Source organism: Camarhynchus parvulus, chromosome 1 (genome assembly GCF_901933205.1).
Source record: "Camarhynchus parvulus chromosome 1, STF_HiC, whole genome shotgun sequence".
NCBI classification, from domain to species: Eukaryota; Metazoa; Chordata; class Aves; order Passeriformes; family Thraupidae; genus Camarhynchus; species Camarhynchus parvulus.
Genome location: NC_044571.1, coordinates 102460562 through 102485017, shown reverse-complemented (window position 1 = coordinate 102485017; position 24456 = coordinate 102460562). Strand labels below are relative to the sequence as shown.

At 34.7% G+C, this 24456-nt stretch overlaps 1 protein-coding gene across 3 annotated transcripts in view; it reads left to right on the top strand.

The window, feature by feature from the left end:
- The window catches only part of NCAM2 (neural cell adhesion molecule 2), a 270131-nt gene that overhangs the window by 133647 nt on the left and 112028 nt on the right, over positions 1–24456 (top strand). For all 3 annotated transcript variants that reach the window (XR_004060971.1, XM_030954686.1, XM_030954700.1), the window contains exons 2-7: positions 4706–4780; positions 5759–5965; positions 8261–8404; positions 13755–13892; positions 18307–18424; positions 23395–23555. Coding sequence is in view for 2 of the 3 variants with exons in the window: in XM_030954686.1 (XP_030810546.1) it covers positions 4706–4780; positions 5759–5965; positions 8261–8404; positions 13755–13892; positions 18307–18424; positions 23395–23555 (843 nt within the window). In the remaining variant the exon portion in view is untranslated. The remainder of the gene's footprint in view (positions 1–4705; positions 4781–5758; positions 5966–8260; positions 8405–13754; positions 13893–18306; positions 18425–23394; positions 23556–24456) is intronic.

Sequence of the window (24456 nt, the reverse complement as noted above, 5' to 3'; positions counted from 1 at the left end):
TTCAAAGTACATTTAAATTATAAATTATTAGAATTTTAAGGGAGAATCAATTTCTTCAAGGGTTGTGTAATTTTCATTCAAAACCCATTCACTTTTATCTGGGTATCAGTGCACTTGAACATAATATTCTTGGAATTCTGCATGATAAAGGGTAGAAAGATTAATTAGATGAGTGGTTGCCCTGGGATTGAATTTGATACCTATTAAAAACATATCAATTTCTTCATGCTCAAAGGATAATGAAGCCTACTTTTCTAAGCATATATTAAATAGAAGTTAAATCATTTACTGAAAACAAAACCACATCACCCAAGTAAGCTTGCTTACTGAATGAAGTCAAAGAACACCAATAGACAAGGCTGTAGTTTTTGTCAGAGAACCTACACTAAACAGAATTTGGACCTTCCCAAAGAAAACAGTCCTCTAAGCTAAATCTTGCTGTCTACTTGTTTTTATTAGAAGCCAGTGCCAGAGCTATCCAAATGAGTGTCTGTAGCTGTCACTGCTTCCCTTAACTGAATGTTGCTCCCAAGTTATGCCTTGTTTTGTCTTCAGAGTTGCATCCTTTCCTTTTTACTGCCTTCCCATTATCTTCTTCTTTTCCGAGAATTTGCAGTCCAACAGGTTTAGAAAGACCCCTCTACAGCTGAGTGGTGTCTAATGGTCGAACAGTAAATTCAAAAAGTTATTTAGATGTATTGATGTAGCATGAAATTGTTCAACTATGCTGTACACAATTTATATTGTGGAAGCTAGAACAGAATATTATATGTTTTGTTGTCGGTGTCTTTCCAATGCAGACAAAAGGAATTTTTTCAAGTTTTATCAGTGCTTGGGTGGGATTTTTTTTTTTTATGAAATGGAATTAGAGGAAGATGTTGGATGGGTTTATTAGTTGAAGCAGAGCTTTAATCAATATTTTTTCAGAATTTTATTAAAATATCCTCCCCTTTACCTTTTTAGTACTTTTTACATCTTTTATATTTATATATTTAAATGTACATTTGTATGGTATACACTTTGAAGGTGTTGTAATATATTGTTAAGGGACAGTAGAAGTACACATGTGAGTGACTTATTGCTACAATTTTTGTTATCTCTCAGTGATGGCCTCACTTCTATTGCATCTGAGCAGGCACCCATGGCAGATTTGTGATGTTAGTACTGAAACCTGAAGGCTACTGCTGCTAACGGGACTGAAATCAATTAGTCTGCTAAATATTAGTCCATATGAATACAGTCATCTGTCTCCATATTTAGCAGTATAAATGGACCTCTCATTACTGTTCTTACTTATCTTCCTTGGTGATTTTTAAAACCATTAAGGAATAATACAGCAGAATCGTCTTAGTGTATTACAACTGATAATAATTCCTTTATAATGACTCTGATCAAAAGGGAAGGGACGGGTTGTATCACCTAGTTCTAGTAGTGCTCCTTTATTTTGCTGTGAAATTGGACATGTACCAAAGACTGAGGGAAGCCCTGAACGAATTCACTTTTTCCCAGAACAGCTGTACTACACTGGCATTGCACTCCCCAGACTTCTGCTTGAATAGATCTTTTACATCTTGCCTTTATTCTTTTTTTTTTTTTCTGAATAGGTAGTTAGGTGATATTCTTGGAAACATTGGAAGAGAAAGTACTTTTTCAGATCTATCAAGAAGATGTTATTTATTTCTGGGCTTAGGTTAACATAGGTAGCACCTCTACTAAATATTTACAGTATCTCCACTGATCTGATAGAATAGGCATTCAACTGTGTATTTAAAGAGATTCACAACAGCCTGATGCAAAGAACTCCATTTTTTATTAATCCATTAGTTAGAGTACAGTAATAATTTGAGTTGTGACTACATTTCTGCCATCTTCATCAGGGCTTATTCTATCTGTAGCTCTTGAGACAGATTTGGAAGTATGGTGAAATTTTCTGAATGTGTTGTCTCTTTGCAATATTTTGCTTTCAGTAAGTAACAAGTGAGTATTCTCCTATCTTCATTTGCCTGACTACTAAAAAGCAGAGATTTCTAGATTAATAACTTGAGCAATATTTTTACTTCTAGGTTGCAAGAAGCAATATTTTTTTATTTACATCAAGCAGAGCTAGGAAAATTGTGAAGCTGGGAAAATGGGACAGATGGTTTTATATTTTTCTATTTTGTGAATATTAAAGTACCATATGTAGAAAAAAATATTTCCTTTTGGTTTCAGAGATGTAGCTAGCATCTCGACAGAGTTTATGTAGTTACACTCATGCTAAGAAATTTAATTGGATTTGAGACCTCTGCCAAAGCTGTGTTGCAATCTCAAATATCTATTTGATTTATGAAGGAAAAATATTCTCTTACTTTTACACCTCTTATCATGCCACCTCTTACATTCTACATGACATGTATTACCTAATCTATTGCATTTAGATAGCTCAACATCAGTTATTTGAATTAAGAAATGCAATTATCCTTGAAGCAACCCTGCTGAAATATACATTTCACATATATTTCACTGCTAACATATATATTTCTGGAGCAAATGTACAAGACTGCTCTTTAGAGGAATATGGTATCAGAAAAATGGTGACGTAGAATGTGACATGAAATAAATATCCAAGCTCTTCAAGTTCCTCCATGGCTTTATTTATTAGTACCTTGTTTTCCACCAGCAATTACAGGTCTTGAGGCTAGACTAAAGCTTTACCTGAAAGTTAAATAAAGAAATGAGGCTTGGAGTAGCCTCCTGGATGATTGATTACTCCTTGATTCTTATTACAACACAAGGTAAAACTTTCTGTTAAACTCATTTGCTTTCTTGTGTGGAAGTTTTGGGTTTTGGTACCGTGAGTGCAAAGACCAGAGAAGACAACAAGCCAACTCTTCCTCTATCAGGGCTCTGTGTGTCCTAAAGGAGCCTTCACCGTGCTTTTCACTGTTGCACTGGAAATTCCACTACTCCCTCCTCCATAGTACTATACTCAATATTTCTACAGTCCCCTTCAGCTTCTTTCTGGACTAGGCAGTCCTGCCATCTTCCTGGTTGTCTTTATGGTCTCAGAATTTTTGATTTTAGCAGAGTGGACACAGATATTTACTTCTGCCTGAGGCAGGATATGTTCTTTGTGGCTTTTTACTTTTTTTATTTTTTTTTTATTCTTAGCTATTTTCTTATGGGAGCAGGGTATAAAATATTAATATTTACTAAAAAAATTCGATTGTGATGGTCTTCTTCGGAAAAGCATTCACAATTCAGGAAATCTCATGAAAAATGTTATGTGCTATGCAGATATTTGATGTTTATCTTTTTTGGGTTGTTTGTGGGGAATATTTGTGGAAAATACCTAGTTCTGTTAAATTTAGGTTGGCAGACTGATACTGAAGCAATCTTCAGTTTTCTTTGCCTTTTTTCATGTAGCTTTTGATATGACTATTGAAACAAAAGATTCACATCTTGTCTAATTCTTGCTTATTTAGGCTAATTGCATAAAAGTTAATAGCAAATCTATTTCATTGCACTTTTCTCTTAATTATAATAGTTTTAATGTTAATATCTATGGATAGCACTTTGCTGATAGTTTTTCTGTGCTCAGCTTTTCTTGAATTTTTACTAACAGAAGCAAATTGCTGTGGGTTTTAGCAAGTTTTGAAGTTATATTAATGGGTAAAATTTGTCACATAAAAAAAAAAGCTAGAGACTTATGGAAAACACCTTTCTGCCTCTTTCCCAGACTCCAGATACCACTCTCTCCTATTCCTGGCCTTCAATCCCTTTATTACGTCCACCAATGCAGGTAACAGTCCATTCAGTGAGGTGATGGATAATGCAGGAGGCTGGGCTGAGGACACAGTGATTCCTTTCTGTCATTTCTTCCTTTTCACTCTTTTCTTCCACTGCTCCTTCTGCCTAACTCATTTCCTCTTTTTTTATTGTGGATTATCCACAGTCCTTTCAGGATGTGTTTGCTCTCTCATGGGCTCATGCATTGGCCAGAGTCCTGGAGTGTTGCCAATTGTGCTGTGGAGCACCTCTTATCACTTTGGCCTTCTTGTCTCTCTCTTTGACGTTCTAAGAGGGGCTACAGACTCCTTCAGCCCTCTCAGTTGCGTCCTGCAGTGGCTCCTTCATGACCCAGCTGGAACTGCCTGTATCTGTCACAGCACAACCTCTGAACTCCCTCCCCTGCAATCAGCCCCACTAACAAAACCTTGCTTTTTATATCCAATACACTCAAATATGAGAATATTGTGGGAGGGAAAGGCAAAAGCCTTGACAGAGTCAAGGTAATTGTCACCCAACGTTCTTCTCTTGTTCACAAAATTTATAATTTTATCCTAGAAGATGGTGGACTTAGTCAGGCATGATTTACCCTTGTTCTGTGTGTTACAAATCATCTTTTTCTCATTTAATTTCTAGTTTTATGTCAACATCACATATCACATCATTTTCTATCACATTTTCCTTTTTTTTTACCCCCTTCTTTAATTTTGTCCTCAGGTTTGGGACATAAGGCTGTCACCATCATCTAATGTCCTTATTTAGATTGTTTTTTCTATCTCAATATGTACTTTCGCTCAAAACATAACAATGTTTAGTAAAATTTCATACTTGTAGAACAGGTTCAATATATAGAATGAAAACAATATAAAACCTCACAATACAAGATTTAAGCTGATAAATTCCCAAATTAATTTATAATCTACTTTATATTTTTCAGCTTTACTTCAAGTAACAATTTCACTTAGCAAAGTTGAGCTCAGTGTGGGTGAATCCAAGTTCTTCACATGCACAGGTATGTATTAATTTTATTTGTAGGTATATAATTTGTGTTGAATTTTGAATTTTTTATGTATTTGTAACTGAAATAGTTGTACAATATTAAATTTACATATTGTTGTACATTCACATTGACTTGTGAGGACTGTAGCAAATACTAGGACTTCACTGGCTTCAAATTTCCAGTCTAGGATCTTTTAATTTCACACACTGAATCAGTTTGAATTCTCTATATCAGTACATGTAATTTATATCTGTTAGGATGCTTTTGTAGTTAAAAAATTGTCACTTATTTAAATTAAGGAATTAAATCCTCTCCAACCTAATGAGACAGCCAAGGAGATTTTTTTCTGGTGAGGCAGTAAATAGTCAGGAGGATAAGAATTTGCATTTGCAGCTGATTGATATGGATCCTTGATGGTACTGAGTTGAGATCTTCCACTGACAGTGACACATGGCCTGACTACACTGACAGTGCCATTATCTGATGACTTGACCTGTTGATCCAGTCACTGACAGCCTGTTTCTTTCCTACAAGACTTTATACATTTCTGTGGGTTTTTTTCCCTCCTCTTGAGATCCTTTAGCTGCTATTTACCTTGTCTCAAATATCGTACATCTGCCTGCAGTTTTGTCCTGCTTGTCTTTCTTACAACTTGCATAATTTAGCAATTAGCTGGCATTGCAGAATCACAGAATCACTGAGGTGGAAAAGACCTCCAAGGCTGTCAAGTTTAGGTTTTGAGTGATCACCACCATGTCAGCTAGAGTATGGCACTGAGTGTGTCATATCCAGTCATCCCTTGAACACCTCCAGGGTGATTCCACCGTCTTCCTGAGTAGCCAGTCCTTGACAACCCTTTCCATGAAAAAATTCTTCCTGAATTCATTTTCAATTCCTGACACTGCACAGACTGTGCACTGGGTAGGCATATGCATTGCATGATGTCCTTCTAAATGTCTAAATTTGCATCGGTTTTGGCTTTGTTTGTAGCCATTGGTGAGCCTGAGAACATAGATTGGTACAACCCCCAAGGAGAGAAGATTGTTTCCAGTCAGAGGGTGGTTGTTCAGAAGGAAGGTGTCCGCTCACGCCTCACCATTTATAACGCAAACATAGAAGATGCTGGTATATACCGGTGCCAAGCAACAGATGCTAAAGGACAAACTCAAGAAGCTACTGTGGTTTTGGAGATTTATCGTAAGTAAAATGCCATCAATTACCAAATAAAAGACTGTGTTTTAAATGACACTTGCATAGAGAAAGTGAAGCCTCTCAAAATATCATCCCAAGCTCTGAATTTTATCTTCCAAATAATTGCATCTTGTGCGGTTTATTAAGTAGACATTATGAAAAAGATTTGCATTAATTGGAGTGCCACATATAAGTATTGTAAATTGCTTTTCTCCTGTATTTTAGAATGCCATCTTATGAGGGTTCACTGCCTGCCCCTCAGAGAAATTAGAAAATGGGAGGAAAAAAAAACAGATCAGTATAATTTGCATTACGAGTGTGTGTACAGTTTACAAACTACAAAATATTACAAATATGCATAAATAAAAGTGCAGGAAGTGCAATATATGACTTTTTAAAACAGATTTTTTTACTCAATTGTTATTTTAATCTCTGTCTTTTGCTATTCTTGCCCTTATGAATGAGTTTTGACGTAAGACATTGAAGCTCAGTGTGATAAGTAACCAAAATGGATTTCAATTGCAAGCAATGAGTTGAGGAGTATATTTGAAAAATAACTGCATTCTATTGTAGTATGTCATTCTCTGAGAGATTTGAGTAGCTTTTTTCTCGGTGTTGAATAACTACATTGTATGACATTTCTTTAGATCAATCAAAAATACCTAAAAACTGTGCATTAAACAAGCATAGTGAAGATGTGAGGCAAGGTTTTTGTTGGTGAAAGATGGGGCATATGCCAACAGCCCATCAGATGAGTTAGGATCTAAATTCATTGGAGAACAAGTTTTTTAAATGTGAAGGAATTACAATGAGACAAAAAATACAGAGTAGAATGGTAAAGCACTGCTTCTGAGAGGTACAGATAGCTCAGCTAATATGAGATAGATTAGAAAAGAAGATGAAAAAAAATCTTCTGATAAAACAACCGATAAAAGAGTGGTAGCAGTTAGATGTGATTACATGGTGGCTTGAAACCTCACAAATCAAAGGATTTCAATTTTTCAGGAATTAATTTGTATGCATATAACTGTCAGTTACTCCATTAGCAGAATGCTGAGAAAATTAGAAATCTTTAGAAGCATTCACATGTGTTAATTTTAATAATTCTGAGGTCAGACAAACCTGCAAACCTACACAAGTAATTTTAATGTTTATGGGAATAGACATGTAAAATTTCCTTATTCATATTTGTGATGTAAGAAAAAAAAAGCAGGATTGCCTGTTGGTAGTCTTGGGCCTGGTTTTTAGGACTCTCAGATATCTGTGAGAGGTTTTCTTCTGACTTCATACAAATATGTATGAGAGATGTAACAACAAAACTGTTCTCCCTCTGCTGTGGGAAGTGTCTGGATTATTTGAGCCTGCACTCATATCAATACAAAAAAAACCAGAGATGAAGCTGCATCTCTGGCATAAGCTCCCCAAATTTTACTCTGAAATGTAATTGGCCATATTTGACCTGAGAGAACATAGGTTGATTTGTCTATACTGTGTGCAAGAATTCTTCCAGATTTTTTTTTTTTTTCATGTTAGTCAACTGCATTAGATCTTATATGAGATCAAGGATTAATAGCATCTTGGACTTGTAAAACTACTGGATTTATTCGACACATGTGGAAAATCAAATATAATTTCGTTCTTTGAGCTCGGAAGAATTAAAAGCCTCAGCAGACCTAAAACAATCTTGTTAATTCCTAAAAATAATTATAAAATTTCTTATGACCTAATAGTCTTAATAGACCTAATTGTTTCTCACTAGCTTTTTAATGTTGTATTTTACTCAGCTGCTGTTTTTCACAGTGATGCAAATATTCTACTTTTCTCATGAGAATTTTCCAAATTTTAATGTTTTTTATGGAAGAATTAATAGAATAAAAATATGAGGTTTTAATTCAATAACAGAATAATGAGGAACAAAACCCACAAGAGAGTAAATAAACTATCAACATGAATATATAAACTCTACGTCTTAGAGTCTTAAACTCTAAGACATAGAGTTTAAAAACTGTGTTCTGGAACATTGAAAACAATGAAAATGTGTTTATAAAACCTGCAGAATGTATATAAATAAACAAAATTTTCCATAATACCAAAGGATTGTAAAGTAATTTTTACAGGCAGAGTCCAAGATGATTTGAGTCTTATGTGGGAAAATTATGTTATGGAAATAATTCTGTACTATCACAATAAGTAGATTTAATAGTGGTGTTTATCTTATTTGTTATTGAATATAAATTTAATGCTATGTTAAGTGTAAGACTCTTACTGTATTCAGTTTTTTTGATTTTTTTCCCTTTTCAGAAAAGCTCACTTTTCGGGACATAGTGTCTCCACAAGAGTTCAGGCAGGGAGAAGATGCAGAAGTTGTTTGCCGTGTTACAAGTTCACCTGCTCCCGTTGTCAGCTGGTTGTATCGGAATGAGGAAGTCACAACTATTGCTGACAGTTAGTATTTTGGTAACTCTTTAAGTTATACATTCCAATTAATATTAAAACATTATTTTAAAAAAGGTCTTTTTAAAGTCCTAGTGGACTTTGTGGTGGATTTTAGTGGGAGATTTTGATTAGTCCGTCAGTTTAAATGTAATTTTACCAGGTTCTGTGATCTGTAGAGAATGGTTTCCCTCATGTGTCTTTTTTTCCAATTGGGAATTTTGCCTGGATGTAGCATGAGTGTCCAAACACCCAAAAGATTGCTGGGAGGTCCCTCACAGGATCTCTTCCTGGTGTGCCTTGTCTGTAGGAGTTGAACATGTTTAAAACGCACAGAGATGAACTTCGCAGCAGGCCAAGCTGTGATACTGACCCTGCACAGCCCTGACTTTGGGATGCTTGCCCAGTTGCTCAGAGAATTCCAGGTGGAGAGGCATTTTGCGTTATTGTGAGGGTTTGCTTGTTACCCTCTGAGTTACAAGTAACTGGGATAAAAGTAATCTGCTGAGGCTGGACTGATAAAGCTTGGATTAAGACAAATCTCACCTTCCCCACATGCAAGTTCTAAGTCTCTAGAGAGGCAATTACCTAAGCAAACAGTATTTTTTCTATTTACCCCCCACAAAAACTTTGAATCATTTTTTCCAGTGCTGTCTCCATAGTCATCTTTCCAAAACAGGACTTTTTTTACATTTTCTGGAAATTGAACTAACATTGTTAATTAATCAGCTTTTCTAATTTTCCATCAGTTTTTCTCTCTGCATGTAATGAAACTCAGAGTAGCAATACATATTTAAAATTTTTCTTCTTTCAAAAGTTATTGTTTTTCTTTATTTCAAAATGAAAATCAAAAGTTTCTTTGGGGCTTTATGAAGTCAAATGTGGAAGAGTTGTTAGGGGGGAAAAAAATCTTGGTTAATATTTCTGGATTCAGTCTTTGGTTCCTCTCCATTGGGAAAGAAAGTTTTGATTAAACTTCTTTCTTATTTAGTATATCCTATTTCTTTTGTCATCTAGACACAGAGACTAAAAGGAAACAGCAAACTTCTACACTTAGAAAAAAATAGTTGTAATTTATTTATATAAATATATATATAATTAAACATAGAAAATTTTCAAAAATAAGAACACTGAAAATAAACCAAGAATTAGCAATCTAGGAAGAAGTCATTTGAGGATGATAGAGCTTCAAAAAGTAGAACTGCCTCATAGATTTCTCTCAAATTTGTTATCGCCATTTTGGTTTTCAGTCAACCTGTAGGTTTAGCAAAGTAGATGAAGCAGCATTTCCTTCCTCCTTCAAAATCGTGCACTTTGAAATCGGAATTTTTAAAATTTTAATGCATAAACTTCTATTTTTTAAATCATTTTCTTTCACAGTGCTAAAAGGTACAATGGTAGGAACAAGTTTTAAGTTAAATAGTAGAATACTTCCCTTATGTTCTGATCTGGAACAGTATCCAAATACAATTCCAGTCATGTTTGGGAGGTACCATATTTAAATCACATAAAAATAGGCCACTGGAAATTTTGTGGGGTTTTTTTGTGTGGGTTTACAATACAGGTGGAAAACAGCATGCCCACTGTCTTACAGGTAGGAATTTTTTTCATGCCTAATGAAATAAAAATTATTCTGTTTTATATTATAATTCCAATTTCAAAATCTACAGTGGATGATCAAATTCTCTCTTATTCTGAAAGATGACTTAAGGCAGGCTTCAAATGAGCAAATTCACCCTCCAGATCCTATTGGGCAGGCTGTTGCAATACAGTCCTGCTGCTTCCTCAGTGTAGCATAGTATCTGGTATTTGTTTTCCACTTCAAATCAGTAGCTTGTCCAGTTCTAATTGCAGTACTGGAGATGTGTTGCCATTGCCCTGCAGAGCCCATGTAGGCCATTAAAATACATTTGTATTATCTAACATTCAAATGTGATTGCTTGCTTTAAGATGGCTAACATGCTGTGTTTATTTTGTGTTTAGAATATATTACAAAAGAATGGCCAGTTGTATGAGAAAAAGGTTTAATAAAAGTCTTAGTCTTCAACATTTTCCAAAAGTTTCAATATTTTATTCAACAGCTTTTCAGTAATGTCCTACTATTAGACAGTATTTGATTGGACATTCTGGCTCAAAGCCTGGTACACATACAGCAAAATTTGCAAACCATGAGCCAAAAAATCCTCCAGATTGGGTTGAGTGGCAGTGAAAAGACATAAGCCCTTCTTGTCAGCCACACCACTTAACATGTGATATGACTGAAGGGGGAGGTCATGCAATTGACTGTTCTTCTAAATCAGGAGTTTGAAGTTGAGTTGAGGGGATTGAGTCCCAAAAATGCGGTGATGATTGGAGTAGTGTAATGCCCAGTTACTTCCAGATTCACCAACTCAAATCTGCTTAGTAAAGGGCACAATTTTATCAAGATATCCATGGCATAGTGAACTTCTGGTATACTCATGGGAATATCTACTGCTGTATCCATTTTTCTACAATGAATGTTGAAAAATTATCCAGTCAACATTTAGTTTTTGTTTCCTGATACTAAGTGAACCCTCATTTTTTCAGTGTTTTATAAAAATGGAGATCACCTTCAGCCCTCCTGTTCATCTCACCCATTGCACGTCTATGGTAAAAAACCCCCCAAAAAAAAACCAAAAAATATTTACCAATGCTTAAAGGTTTAAAGAGGGGCTGGATCTCCCCATTTCAAAATACTTGGAGACATGGTTCTGTGTAGGTAATTGTGTAGGAGCAAAACAGGAAAAGATATATTTTGTATGCGGTAGTGTATGATATGGCATTAATATTCAAGCATGACTTTAACAAACCAGACATAATTAGTGTAAATATGTTGATGATGTTAATGTCCTGTAAACTTCTATCAGGTGAATCAGGTGAAGCATGATTTTCTTTTTTTTTTTTCATTTCTCTCTTCTTGCTACTAATACAGAAGTCATTTGTTTGCTAGTTAAAAATGAAAGTTAAATGCTTAATCTCATCATCCTCCAATATTGAAAGGTGCAAAACAGAAAAACAACAGCTGAATAACAGGGGTTCATGTTCTTCAAAACCCACATTCAATGAATTTCAGGAAGTCATTCTCCTCAGAAGAGTGCATTAATATTGACTAGTTTTGGTGCGTTTACCTTGATGAGCTTCCAGGCACCCACCCAGCCTTTCTCTCACCCTCCTCAAGAGGTTGACCTTGGCTGCACACCAGCTGTCACAAAAACTGTTAAATCAGCTCCTCTGAAACTGGACAGGAGAGGCAGAATATAAAAAAGGCTCATGGATCGAGATAAGGACATGGAGAAATCACTTGCCAATTGCCATCATGGGAAAAACTGATTTGACTCAAGGAAAATATAATTGCCAACATAATCAGAGTAGAATAGTGAGAAATAAAAGTCTTAAATTTCACCTTTCCCTCACACCGTCTGTCTTCTCGGGCTTAACATGATTCCAAACACTTTCTCCTGCTGCTACTTCCTCCTCAGGGCAGGACTCTTCATGTTCTTCCCCTGCTCCAGCGTGGGGACACCTCCATGAGCTTCAGCAATGCTTCCAACAGGCTGCAGTTCTTCAAGAGCTACTCCAGCAGGGTCATCCCAGTCCTGGCACAAAACCTGCTTTGGCATGGGTTCCTCTCTCCATGGGTTCCTCTCTCCATGGGTTCCTCTCTCCGTGGGTTCACAGGTCCTGACAAGGAGCCTGCTCCAGCACAGGTTTCCCACAGGGTCACAGCCTCCTTCAGGTTTCCATCTGGTCTGACCAGGTCATCCAGGGGCTACAGGTGGATCTCTGCTCCTCTGTGGACCTGATGGGCTGCAGGGGCACAGATGCCTCTCTATGGTGTGCACCATGGCCTGCCAGGGAATCTCTGCTCCGACACCTCCTCTTCCTCCTTCTTCACTGACCTGGGTGTCTGCAGAGTGATTCAGCTCAAGTCTTCTCACTCCTCACCTGGCTGCCATTGCTGTTGCACATTAATTTTCCCTTTCTTAGGTTGGTTATCCCAGAGCTGCTGATGGCCTCGGCCAGGGACAGCTCCTTCTTAGAGCCTGCTGGCAATGGCTCTCTAGAACATGGGTGAAACTTCTAGGAGCTTCTCAAAGAAGCCACTTCTGTATCCCCCCCAAAGTCTCGCCAAAATAAAAAAAAAACAAACTAAAGACAACAAGATTATGGGAGAAAATGAGACAAAAAGTGTGTTGAGATTAAGACAGGGAGAACGCTCACTGGCATTAGCAAAATGGGTTTGACGGAGGGGAAAATTAATTAAATTTATTACATGTTAAATAATGTTGAATGGTGAAACACAAAGACAAAATTAAAGCAATATCTCTCCTCTCCTTTTACTCAGACTTTACTCTTTCCTTGCCGACTCCTCTAGCTCACCCATTCCGAGGAATGCAGGAAGATTGGGCAATGGGGCCTGTGGTCAGTCTGTGACATTTCCAGTGTGGATCCTTTCTGTGGGTTGCGGTTCAGGATGAATTTGCTGTAGCATTGGATCTTCCATGGATTACAAAGGAGATATCTGATCCTTGAGGCCAACAGATAAACACATAAACCCAATATTAGTTCAGAGAGAAGGGAGAGGAAAAATTAAATTCAGATCCAGTTTACTCCTGAAGTTTATAATTTTGCTGCTGCATGTGCAGAAAATTGTGTACATGGTTTTCTTTCAGAACCTGATTTTACAGCGTCCTTCAGCTCCTCAAAATGTCTACTGAATTTCAGTTTATGCTGGCCTTTTCAGAAGATAGAGTGCTTTCTTTTTTTGGTTTATGTCTTTGTTGCCATTTCTGTGAAGTGTTAGAGGGTGGTGAAATATATCATTGACCAAGAGTGAATGAAGAATGGAACAGGAGGAGGGAAGGAGGGCAAGCAAGCTGAAAATCATTAAACATTGGGCTGTAGAATGGGCACAAAGACAGATAGTCTAGATAGAGAGGGAAACAGCATTTCGTTGGTTATTTTATTTAAAATTGCTCAATTTAATTTTTGAGGTTTTTTTTATTTAATTTTTTTTTTTATTCTGTGTAAATGCTCACGAGTATTCCACTCATTTTGTGATAAATTGCTATTTAACTTAAAGTTGATTACTTCTTGGAGAAAGTAGGAAATTATGGATGAAAAATCCAGACTGAATTCTAGGAAATTTAATGTGTTTTGGAATGAAGAAACCCCAAATTTCTCAGCCTACATTTTCTTTTTAAATGTACAAATGTTTTGTCACTGAGTATTCTGACTGTACAGAGAAATTACTTAAATATTATTCATTTAAGTTAGTGTTCCTCATGTTGTCTTGATTTACTTGATTTATGCCACTTGATCTCTTTATTTTTCTTTCTAGATCGATTTGCGATATTAGCAAACAATAATCTCCAAATTCTTAAGATCAATAAAAGTGATGAAGGAGTTTACAGATGTGAAGGAAGAGTGGAAGCAAGAGGAGAAATTGACTTTCGGGACATAATTGTTATTGTGAACGGTAAGGAGTAAAGTTGACGAATTGACTTCTTGCTTTATTTGATTATTATGGCCTATTTCAACATATATTAACTTCTAAAAAACCCTTATTAAACTGGTTAATATAATTGTCACATCTTTTTAGTATTGGTTTCCTATTAATATAATTCCTTAGTATTAAAAAAAACCAAACCTACTATACCATGTAAATAGAATTAATTGCATTTCATAATATCAGTAAATATAAATATGTAAAGCATGGATCATTATTATTTATCATGTACAGTACAATAATTATTTCAAGACTTGAATTTCAGATTATAATAGTTCAGTTCAGTCTATTTTTCAGTTTTTTGTCATTTACTCTTAAAAAAACACGCTTGATTTTTCATAATTATTCGCCTTCACTGTGTAATGTACTTTATGAGCTGTCCCAAAAGTCACAGATACATTTTATTAACAGTATTAATTACAGATTTTTTCAAATTTTATTTTTGTGAGGAAAAAAATATGTGAGGAGTTACCTGAAAATTTGCATTATGCATTTTATTAATTTATAATAAACCTCTAAGAAGGAAAATCAATGAATTGAGACAAGAGGGAGCATTTAACTCAACCTCTCTTAAGCTCTGCACTGACCTGGTGAAAGATAACTATCTCTTCATATATTGCCTGGAAAGGACACCGTTCATAAAGGGCATTTTTTATCTCTGCAGTCTGTTTAATGTCAGCTTTTCAGTGAAATTCTTCCTCAGTGTGTCTTAGGTTCAGAGCTTTAAATGCTTTGCCCTTGACTGGTCCTTCCCAGCAAACCCCAGTAAACACAAAGCATTATGTAAGGTGAAGGCACAGCTAGTTTCAGCAGGAGGAGCAGATTTTGGCACAGATATTTCTTAGTCCATGCTGTCAAGCAGCAACATCTGAGGCAGAATTCTCTAGATTACTGTAGGTGGCACATTCTGGTGCTGCATTACCACGACTCCTGGTTATGTACAATTCCAACAGTGCATCTGGTAGCATTTAAAATGCCAAATGAGATTTTCCTCAGCTTCTATTTATGTACAGGGGTATGAATCCACCTTCTGATTGCCTTTCATCTCTATTTATATGCAGTTGAGCTGAGACAGTCTGTATTTAACCTAAAACATTGGTTTGCAAACCATGGTCAGCCTTCACATCATTTTTTGCTGAATTTAAAAAAAATCTGGTTCATCTTATATTTATTATAACTCTAGGCAAGAATTTTAACACTCATCTCTAAACTTCAGTCTTGGGAGGAGAAAGAGCTGCCAAATAAGTGATTATGACATGGTTGGTCATGTAAAGTGACATCAATTAAGAGCTATTTCCTGCTTCATTTATAGTAATAAATAGGTTTGCCTACATAAAGTTGAAAGGATAAAATTTGATCCAGAAAAGCTTTTAGAGTAGTATTAAAATGCAGAAAAAAAGGAAAAATTTGTAGTGGTTTTTGGTGGAAAAAAAGCCTATTAAATGAACTGGATATGAAAATTAAAAAAAAAAAAAACAAAAACAAAAAAACAAAACAAAAACAAAAAAAAACCAAAAAAACCCACAACAACAACAACAAAAACAAAAAAAAAAAAAAAAAAAAAAAAAAAAAAAAAAAAAAAGAGAAAGATATCAGTCTGTGGGCCACCAAAAGCTACATGGCCATGGCCATATTTCCACTGCATCTCCTTTTCCAAAAGAGTAATAAGAAATACTTCCTTTGGAGGATAATCTTGGCTTACAATAAAAGGAAAATATTATCATGAAAGTATTTGTATGTAAAAGTTATTCAACTTTAGAGCTTTACTGTTTATTTACCCATCTTGTTATACTCACTGTAGAATCTGTAGGAATATGCAAGATCTATACAAACTATATTTCTATAAGAATCACAGAATGAGGTGAATTGGAAGGGACCCACAAGGAGCATTGAGTCCAATGAAAAAGTTGTCCAGGTTTCAAGTAAATAGAAGTATGGAAGGTCTCCAAAGCAGGATAAACTGTAACAAAAGAGCTTAGGGGTACTTTATGAAATCTGGCATGCCATGTTAATTATAGTAGTTCATTTTTTTTAATTAAAGTTTGCATATGAACAGTTTGCAAATTTACTCAAAAATAATTAAATCTTGCAACAAAGTTTGATATCAGGGTAATTTCTAATGTATAGAAATCCTTGGAGGGTTATAAGGGGTAAAAAATTGACAGCTGGGTTATCTCTTAGAAATCTGATGTTTATGTTTCTTTTCTACTTTCAATGCTAAAATTTTTGTAGCATTTCTTTTCTAGTCGTATTTACAGTGAGATCTGAATGTCATAATTTTCTGTGATTACAAATGGTTGATATAGAGGAGAATGAAAGAATTCAAGTCCTCCTGTAAACAAAGGTTTCTTTTATTTATTCTTTTGTCTCTTTGTTTTTCCTTATTCTTTTTTGAATTATTTTTCCCTAATGTACTACTTAGACTTACTTTTTACTATCTGAGAAGTTCCATAAATTAAATAGTCATCCTGATCTCACTGAAATTAATAAAAGACAGCTATTTACACAGTTATATGGGACTGAGTTTTGCCACTCTGCTTTAATTATGAAATGAGAGACTTACCAGCATACCTTCATTTCACTTTTCCTCTTGTAGCTTTACACTTCAGATACAACCTATGTACATACAAGCATAAAACCAGATTTTATTCCTTGAAAAATTATGAGCAAAATAAAATTTTACTTTGCAAAAAAGAAAATAATATTTCACTTCATTGTCATTGCAGTATTCTTGGAAGATTGAAGCACTTAAGTAATGCACTGAACCAGGTCACAGTCCTGTAGTTCTTAGTGGTGAACAGTGAAGAGCCTGCTACTACTAGCAAAGAGCTATCATCTCCTCAGGTTCCCAACTATTTTCAATGTCCAGGCATTAAAATGAACTGCAAAATAGCTAAAAAGCATTAAAAGCTTTCTAAGTAGCTTTGTGGGGTTTTTTTTTTAATTTTTTATTGGAGATGGATAAATTCCCGTTGCACAGCAGAAGGGTTTTGTGTGCTGAGTAATGGGCCATGCAATTTCAGATAGGAAAGAAGTGATCTGTGAAACACTATGAAACACACCATTAAAACGTGTGAAAAGTACATAAAAACACACAATTACTTATCATTGATAATTCTGATACATGATTTTATATTAATTTGATATATTTAAGATTCAGAAGTGAAAAGGCTTCTGAAATATTTGGTAGAGAGCCACAACAGTTGGTTTTCAAGAGTGGGTGAGAAAAATCTGTTGGAATGCAATGGAACACTAAAAACAAATTCATTGGGGTTGCCTGTTTCATCTTTTCACTAGTAAAGAGTAAAGATAAAAAGGATAACTGAGTCACCCTGTCATCTCCCAGGATGTTCCTTCTAGCTGACCTCTATTTTGTGAAGTTCTAATCTTTTCCCTTTCCTCTCACTTTCTGTGGCATTCATTCTTCTCCACATATCAACTTCCATCCAATCTGCTTGGATTGTTTTTGTTTGTATGTTTCATAGAATCACAGAATAGTTTGGATTGGAGGGACTTTAAAGACCGTCTAGTTTCAAACATTTGCCGTGGGCAGGGACACCTGCTGCACCCAGTTCCTCAGACCTCCATCCAATCTGGCCTTGAACATTTCATATTTGCATGTTAATTAATAGAAGAAGATATGTAAACAAATATGTTAAATATCAGCCTGTGAGTTGTTCTGTCTCAAATATTATTGCTAATTTTTCGGTTGGGTAGAAGTTCTTTGTGAACAGTTATGATTTTATCACAGTTAAAATGTTACTAGTTTATTATTATTAATGTTATAAATGTTACTTTTTGAAATTATTTAATCCCATCAAGAACAGAAAGCATTTTTAACTATTAGAACAAAATTAAATTCTTGGAAATACAAATAGATTGCATCCATTGGGTGCACATTGCATTGGTGCATCCATTGCATCACGTTTGCCTTTGGAAGCTGGTGATATTCCTGCCTGAGAAGTATGCTGGGGCTCAGTAAAAGGATTGAATATGCATAATCAAGGCTTCTGTATACTGATCCCTCTTTTAGAAAAACTGTCTAATGTCAGGACATAGTTTTATATCTTATATGTGTATCATTTTATACATGTTAGATGTAATTTCAGTCACCTTAGAATGTTCTGTAAGAGAATTGAAGAGCTGCTGAAAAAGGCTTCCAAAACTTTATTCTATTAAAAAGTTATAAATGTCCTAATAATATTAAAAATCTTGAATTTAAAAAAGTGAAGAAAGACTACTAACAATAATTCACATGGTAACTTGATCCTTAATTGTAACCCCAAATTCCCAAATTAGCAAAGGATCCTGCATTTGAAATTTCTCCAGGAACACCTAAAATATTTTATTTTTCATTCATTGGACATAATGTTTTATTTTTCAGTCCCCCCTACAATCATTCTACTGCAGAAATCCTTCAATGCCACGGCAGATCGAGGAGAGGCAATAACCCTGTTCTGCAGAGCCACTGGATCACCTCCCCCTGAGATCACTTGGTACAGGTGAGTTCAGCTGAGGTCTCCACATCAGAGCACATTGTTTTAATGTGTCCTGATCTTCTAGCACAGTCCATTAAGCTGTGCAACCTTAATTTCTCCACTGAATTTTAAGAGAATTTTCTGTCCATTTCTATTCTCACTGCTAAGTCTGGATTAAGCATTAATGTGTGAACAGACTCACGCAAATTCAATTGCACTCGGGCTGCCAGCAAGTGAGGTAAATGTAAAAAGTAACAAAAATACCATATTGCCATTATTTCTTCATGTGTGAGTGGAAAATAAGTAAGTCCATATCTCAAAAACAGTACAAGAACAATCTAACAACAACTTCTGCACGTAAATGCACAGATATTCATTTATGCAATAAATAAGTATCCAGTAAAGGTCAACAATACTAATAAAAAAAAAAAGGCAACACTTTCCACATTTGTAAAAATGGATTTTAACTTTAACTCTCTGTTTCAATGAGATTCAGAAAAAGGTACAAATTTAGACACTTGTAGGACCCAGGAATGTGTCTTTGAATAAGTTTCAATGTAACTTCATGTAATTTTATCAATATAAAATACTTTGAAAATGGAATTGCTTTTAAATCTCATGTGTGTTTTTTTCATTATATCAATGACATGAGCATAGTATAGCTATGTCATTTGGGAACACTTACCATATAGCATTTGTAAAAATTTAAATATCTATTTACTCTGTGTTCTTTCAGTTTCAACAAAGATATGCATCATTTCTGGAACGTAAAGTATCTCAATATCTCAAACCAGTGCACATTTCTATTTTAGACCTGAATAATTTGCATCTACTTCTATTATTTCAAGTGGATTAAAAGGTCATCCCATTTTTAAAATGGGCATAGAAGTGATTTTCATCAATTCTTCACCTCCTTTGGAACATTTGAACAATGTTAGATTAGGTTTCTCTCTTTTGATATCTTAATCTTGTTATGCCATAGGTCAGTTGTGAAGCTGAATTTTTCTCTCATGCAATTTGAATCCCAGGAGATATAAATAAATAGAATGCAAAGTTAATTCCTTAATGTGGCTTAGAATTCAAAATTTAGTAAAGAGGAGGTAAAATAAACCCAAAATATTATAGCTCAAATCAAAGAACTGATATTAAATTCAAATAATATTATTTTTATTTTATGTCTTTGAAGTACTTTGTAAATGTCTCTCCTATCTGACCAAAATTCATAAGAGTTGTCTGAAATCTGCTATCCTAAATGGCTTTGGGGTATGACAGCAAGCATCATGGTATATATTAGGGAAGATTACATAGATTTCCACCATTTGTGGATATCTCCATTGGCAGTTGTGGGATTTTTTCCATGTTTTATAAATACCATGATATGCACACAGGCCAAGCATCTTGGAGAGAGACTTATTTCTGTGCACACTGATCAAAGGCCACTGAAGGATTTCCCTTTGGCTGGACAGCCCTTGAGGAGCTAAAATTTTAAACCATTCATTAAATATCTTTTGTAATGATTTTCCAGAAGCTTTTGAGGCTTGTGGACTGGATATTGAATCATACATGTGCAAACTTCTGCTTTGTTCCTCTATCAGGAACTATCTCATAATGAGGAGTATTGGCTAATGTATCTCCCTTCCCTTTTGATGTTTTATTTTTCCCCCTTTGATTATCTTTTATTTTCATGTGATTAGGGTGTAAATTCTTGTCAGTAGAAAATATTCTTTTTTTTTTTTTTATTTGCTGGCACTGAGATTTTGGAAAATGATACATCAAAAAGAACATTTATCCCTGGGACAAGACATTATTATTGATATGCAAGAAGGGAAAAAATGGGGAAAGAGAATTCCTTCTATTTTTAGAGAAAGCAAACAATACTAAATGGTATTCCAGTCCTAAGTTTCTGCATTAAATTTCTGAAATCTCTGTCCTAAAATTTTCAGGTCTATTTTCAGGTCCATGATTTTATAATCAGCTGATCTCTTCTCCTGCCCTTGGTCTTATCTAAAAAGTATGCCAAGATAAAGACCTTGGTTTTCTACAATAGTTCAGACAGGGATTTTTAGAAATTAGACTGAGCATAGGAAAACCTGATTGACACAATTTTTCTTGATTTTGAGAAAAATCTAGAAAGCATTGTCAGTGAGTGTAAGGGAAGTTTATCTAAACTAATTTATCTAATATTAATATGTTTGTCATGCACTGAGAAGCTAATTGAATATGTTTTTCAGAATTAATAGCAACTTATTCCCTATTTGGCCCTGTTTAGTGTGCTTATTGATGTTGAAAGTAAGTTGGTACTAAGCTCAGTTTTATTGTTTCATTTTTAATAAACAAATGAATTTGATAAAATATTACTAGTGATTTTGTAAGGATTACAATTATTTGTCACAGCAAATTAAGGGAATTGTGTTCAGTTTTAAACCTGACCTCACTTTTTTGTCTATGTGAGTTCAGTCATTTTATTTAATTTGTCTCAGGTTAAACATTTTTAAAATGGGCAGGTGTAATGAAGTGATGTAATGGAAGCCTGTTTTCTGAATTCTCTGAATAGCTAGGTATAGCTAATGGCCTCAGAGAGATGGTGTTAGATATTCTAACGGAAAATCGTAATTATAGCTTTTCCTGATGTCTTATTGCAAAACATTCTGAAGTATACTCAGTCTCCTGGAGAGCTGTGGAAAAGTACTGACAAAAAGGGTGGTAAATTATTTTTTACTCCATTCTTCTGCAGGATTTTGTCTTCATGGTGTAAAAAGTATATCCATGCTTGTTAAGGTGGTTCATAAAGACTGAGGACTTGTGTTTACACATTTCCATGTTCTTCTGCCTTTGTTGCCTTTTAAAATGGGCTCTCACACCATTATTCACTCATTCAGTCAAATGAAATTTCTTTATTAAGGCCTGCAGAATCTGGATCTATTCAAAGGTAGTCTTACAGTCCACTGCTATTTTAGTCAACTAAAAAGTAAATTATCTAAATTTTTTACTACCCTTGTTTCCTTTTTGGTTTCCAATGAACTGATTTTAACAGATCAAAAATACAGATATTTTTCATAGCCTTCAGATAGGCTATGAAAAATATCTGTATTTTTAAATTCAGATGACACTACTGTTGAAGGGACTCATATCTCTGTGTGTTGACTGTAAGCAAGATTCTGGACAAAACAATAGTCCCAAGCTTTTAGCTCTTTAAGACACTAGCTAATGTGGTGAAGTTGAACTATTTATGTTGACCATTTTTATTTCCAGGTGCTGATGATATTTAGATTTCATCAATTTAAAATGGATGCATCTGAACTAATATATCAATTTTTCTCCGAAAATCATTTAGTGCACTTATAAAAATTAGTGACTTTAAAATACCTTGTCAAGAAGAAAGGTCATCAAAGTTTAGTTGCTGCTCTATTTCATATACATATATATTTTGTTGATATTTCATGGACTAAGAGAATCTAATTAATTCTCCATTGAACTGGGATCTCTGTTGAAGCTGATATTGCATCAATGTAAAGCATAACCTTCATAGAGGCAATACACTAATGGAATTAAATTAGCCAGGAGTGAAAGATAACGATCCTAATGTAACTACAGGTCGTGAACTGGAAATCTTTACCCATGTGAATAGTCCTACTGAAAACATTGTTTATAGCTGTGGAGATCATTTACACTGCTAAACTTTAGCTGGATCAATTTCCTGGTCTTTGCTGACAGGATTTAGGATTATTTTACAAAAGAAATAATCCACTTTGAGTGTATTATTCATGTTTTCCTGTTATCCAATGTCAGCATCAGTATGAATCTCTCTGCTCACTAGAGGGTCCAGGGAAATACTCATAATCCCTTTTCTGCTGAGAAACTGCTATAGATATCAATGATTATGAAAAAAGGTATCACTAGGGGGGTTTTGGTTGTTTGGGATTTTTTGTTGTTGTTTGTTTCTTTGTATGTTGCTGTGTAGTGGGTTTGGGTGGCTTTTTCTGTTTATTCAGGTTTTGATTAGGTTTGGTTTTCTGTGAGACTATCTAAATATGGAAAATTAGGCCTTTCCTGTTCTGTAAAACAGTTTCTGTGATTTTCTTTGGAAAGGAAATGAACAAGTATCATAATAATGTCTTGATGTTGGTAACTAAGTGGATAAGAATTATTTACAAAAACGTGTTAGTACTAAGTGCAAACTATATAGGTATCAGGGTACTCCTACTAACAGTTATGATTGTCCCAAGAAAGAAACACTGTCCTCACTTTTAGAGAATATATTATTTAGGAAAATATGAAATATATGTAGTTATCATCATATGAGAATTATATGAGAACAAAATGGAAATATTTTTTGTTCTAAACTAGGAATATTGAATAGAATAGAATAGAATGTTTGAGTAATGCCCTCTTGAAAAAGCAGCTGTGTGTAGGCCAAGGTGCCCAAATGGACCGGTCAAGCCTCAATCAGCCCTCAGAATTGCTTGCAGATTTTATTATTTCTGCACCATCTGGTCACAGCTCATTCTAACATCTGGAGACATGCCTGCTTGCTAAGTTGTGGCTAGCCAACAACAACTGAGAGGAAATTATTTGGATGGGTTCTTGATGTGCCAATAGGCTCTACGTGAATGTAATTTAATTTTTTTCATAAGTTGCTACATTGTTGCTACTGTGAACAGCAGCAGTTACACTTGAGAAATATGCTTTTAATAGTTTCTCACACACAATATATATCCAATTTCCTCATGCCCTCCCTTGAGTGTAAGCCATATGTAAGAATCCTATTCACAACCATTTTTCTAACATTAGGTCAATATTGAACATTTAGGAATAAAGGTATTATAGTATTTTTATGTATATATATCTTTTAACCTTGACAATTAAATTGTGTTTTTTGTGGCTGGTGTAATAGTAGTCTCTTCCCTCAAATATTATTTTCAGCCTATTGCTGCTTCTATAGCACATTGTTACTGGAACTTAATGGCTGATTTATACCTTTTTTTTTTTTTAAGGAATGGTAAACTTATTGAAGAAAATGAAAAATATGTGCTGAGAGGAAGCAATACACAACTAACAATAAGAGACATAAAAAATATCGATGCGGGTCCTTATATCTGTAATGCTAAAAACAAGGCAGGAAATGACAAAAAACAGACAGTCCTTCAAGTTTTTGGTAAGTACTGCATAATATGGTCCATCTTTACTTTTAAAGTGTAAACATTAGGGAAATAGGTTTTAATTCACAGTTTTCAGTTCAATAGTATTTTTGCAAGGTGCCTACTGATGCAGCAAAGTGCTTTCTGTATAATTTTACAACTTCTTTCATCCCTGTTGGCTGCTTAAACCTTTACATCTGAATTTCATTTTGAAAAGGTTATCTTCAGCATTTGCTTTTTTGCTATTCACATCCAGTATACAATGGAGTGTTAAATAGTTAATTCACTCTGGTTTTAATTTAGAGGATGACTGCTTGCAAGAAAACCAAGAGGAGAAAGGGGAAGTTCTGAAAGGGGGAAAAGCAGGTTATCTTGACTTCTAAGCAGTAAGGGGTTTTAGTAAGGCAATGCCATGCAGAGATCTTCCTAATGTGTTTTTTTTTTTTTCAATTTATCTTTCTTGACATCTATTTTTTAAGTATACAATTGCAGATGTAGTCATAACAGTGTTGTGTGTGCTGAGCTTCAAAGGATAAAAGTAATAACCTCAAAACCCTTATTTGTCTTTCTATGTTCCATCACTCCAACTGTGCTAATGATTCCCTCCTTTACATGGAACTGAAAATTTATTTGAGGTTTTGTTGAGATATAACATAGTGAGAGTGAGTATTTGTGAGAATGTAAAAAACATCCCTCAGAATCACTGTGCAAAAAAAAAAGGCTGTAACTTACTTATGAAAAACCTACAAAAATGAATGTGTTGGGGTTCAAATATATATATACAATTATACATAGTGAAATTATCTTTCTCTATAATACAAGCTATATTTAATGTAAATATATTATATATATTTACATTAAATATAGCTTGTATTATAGAGAAATATAATTTCTATTTGAATAGGTAAATGCCATACT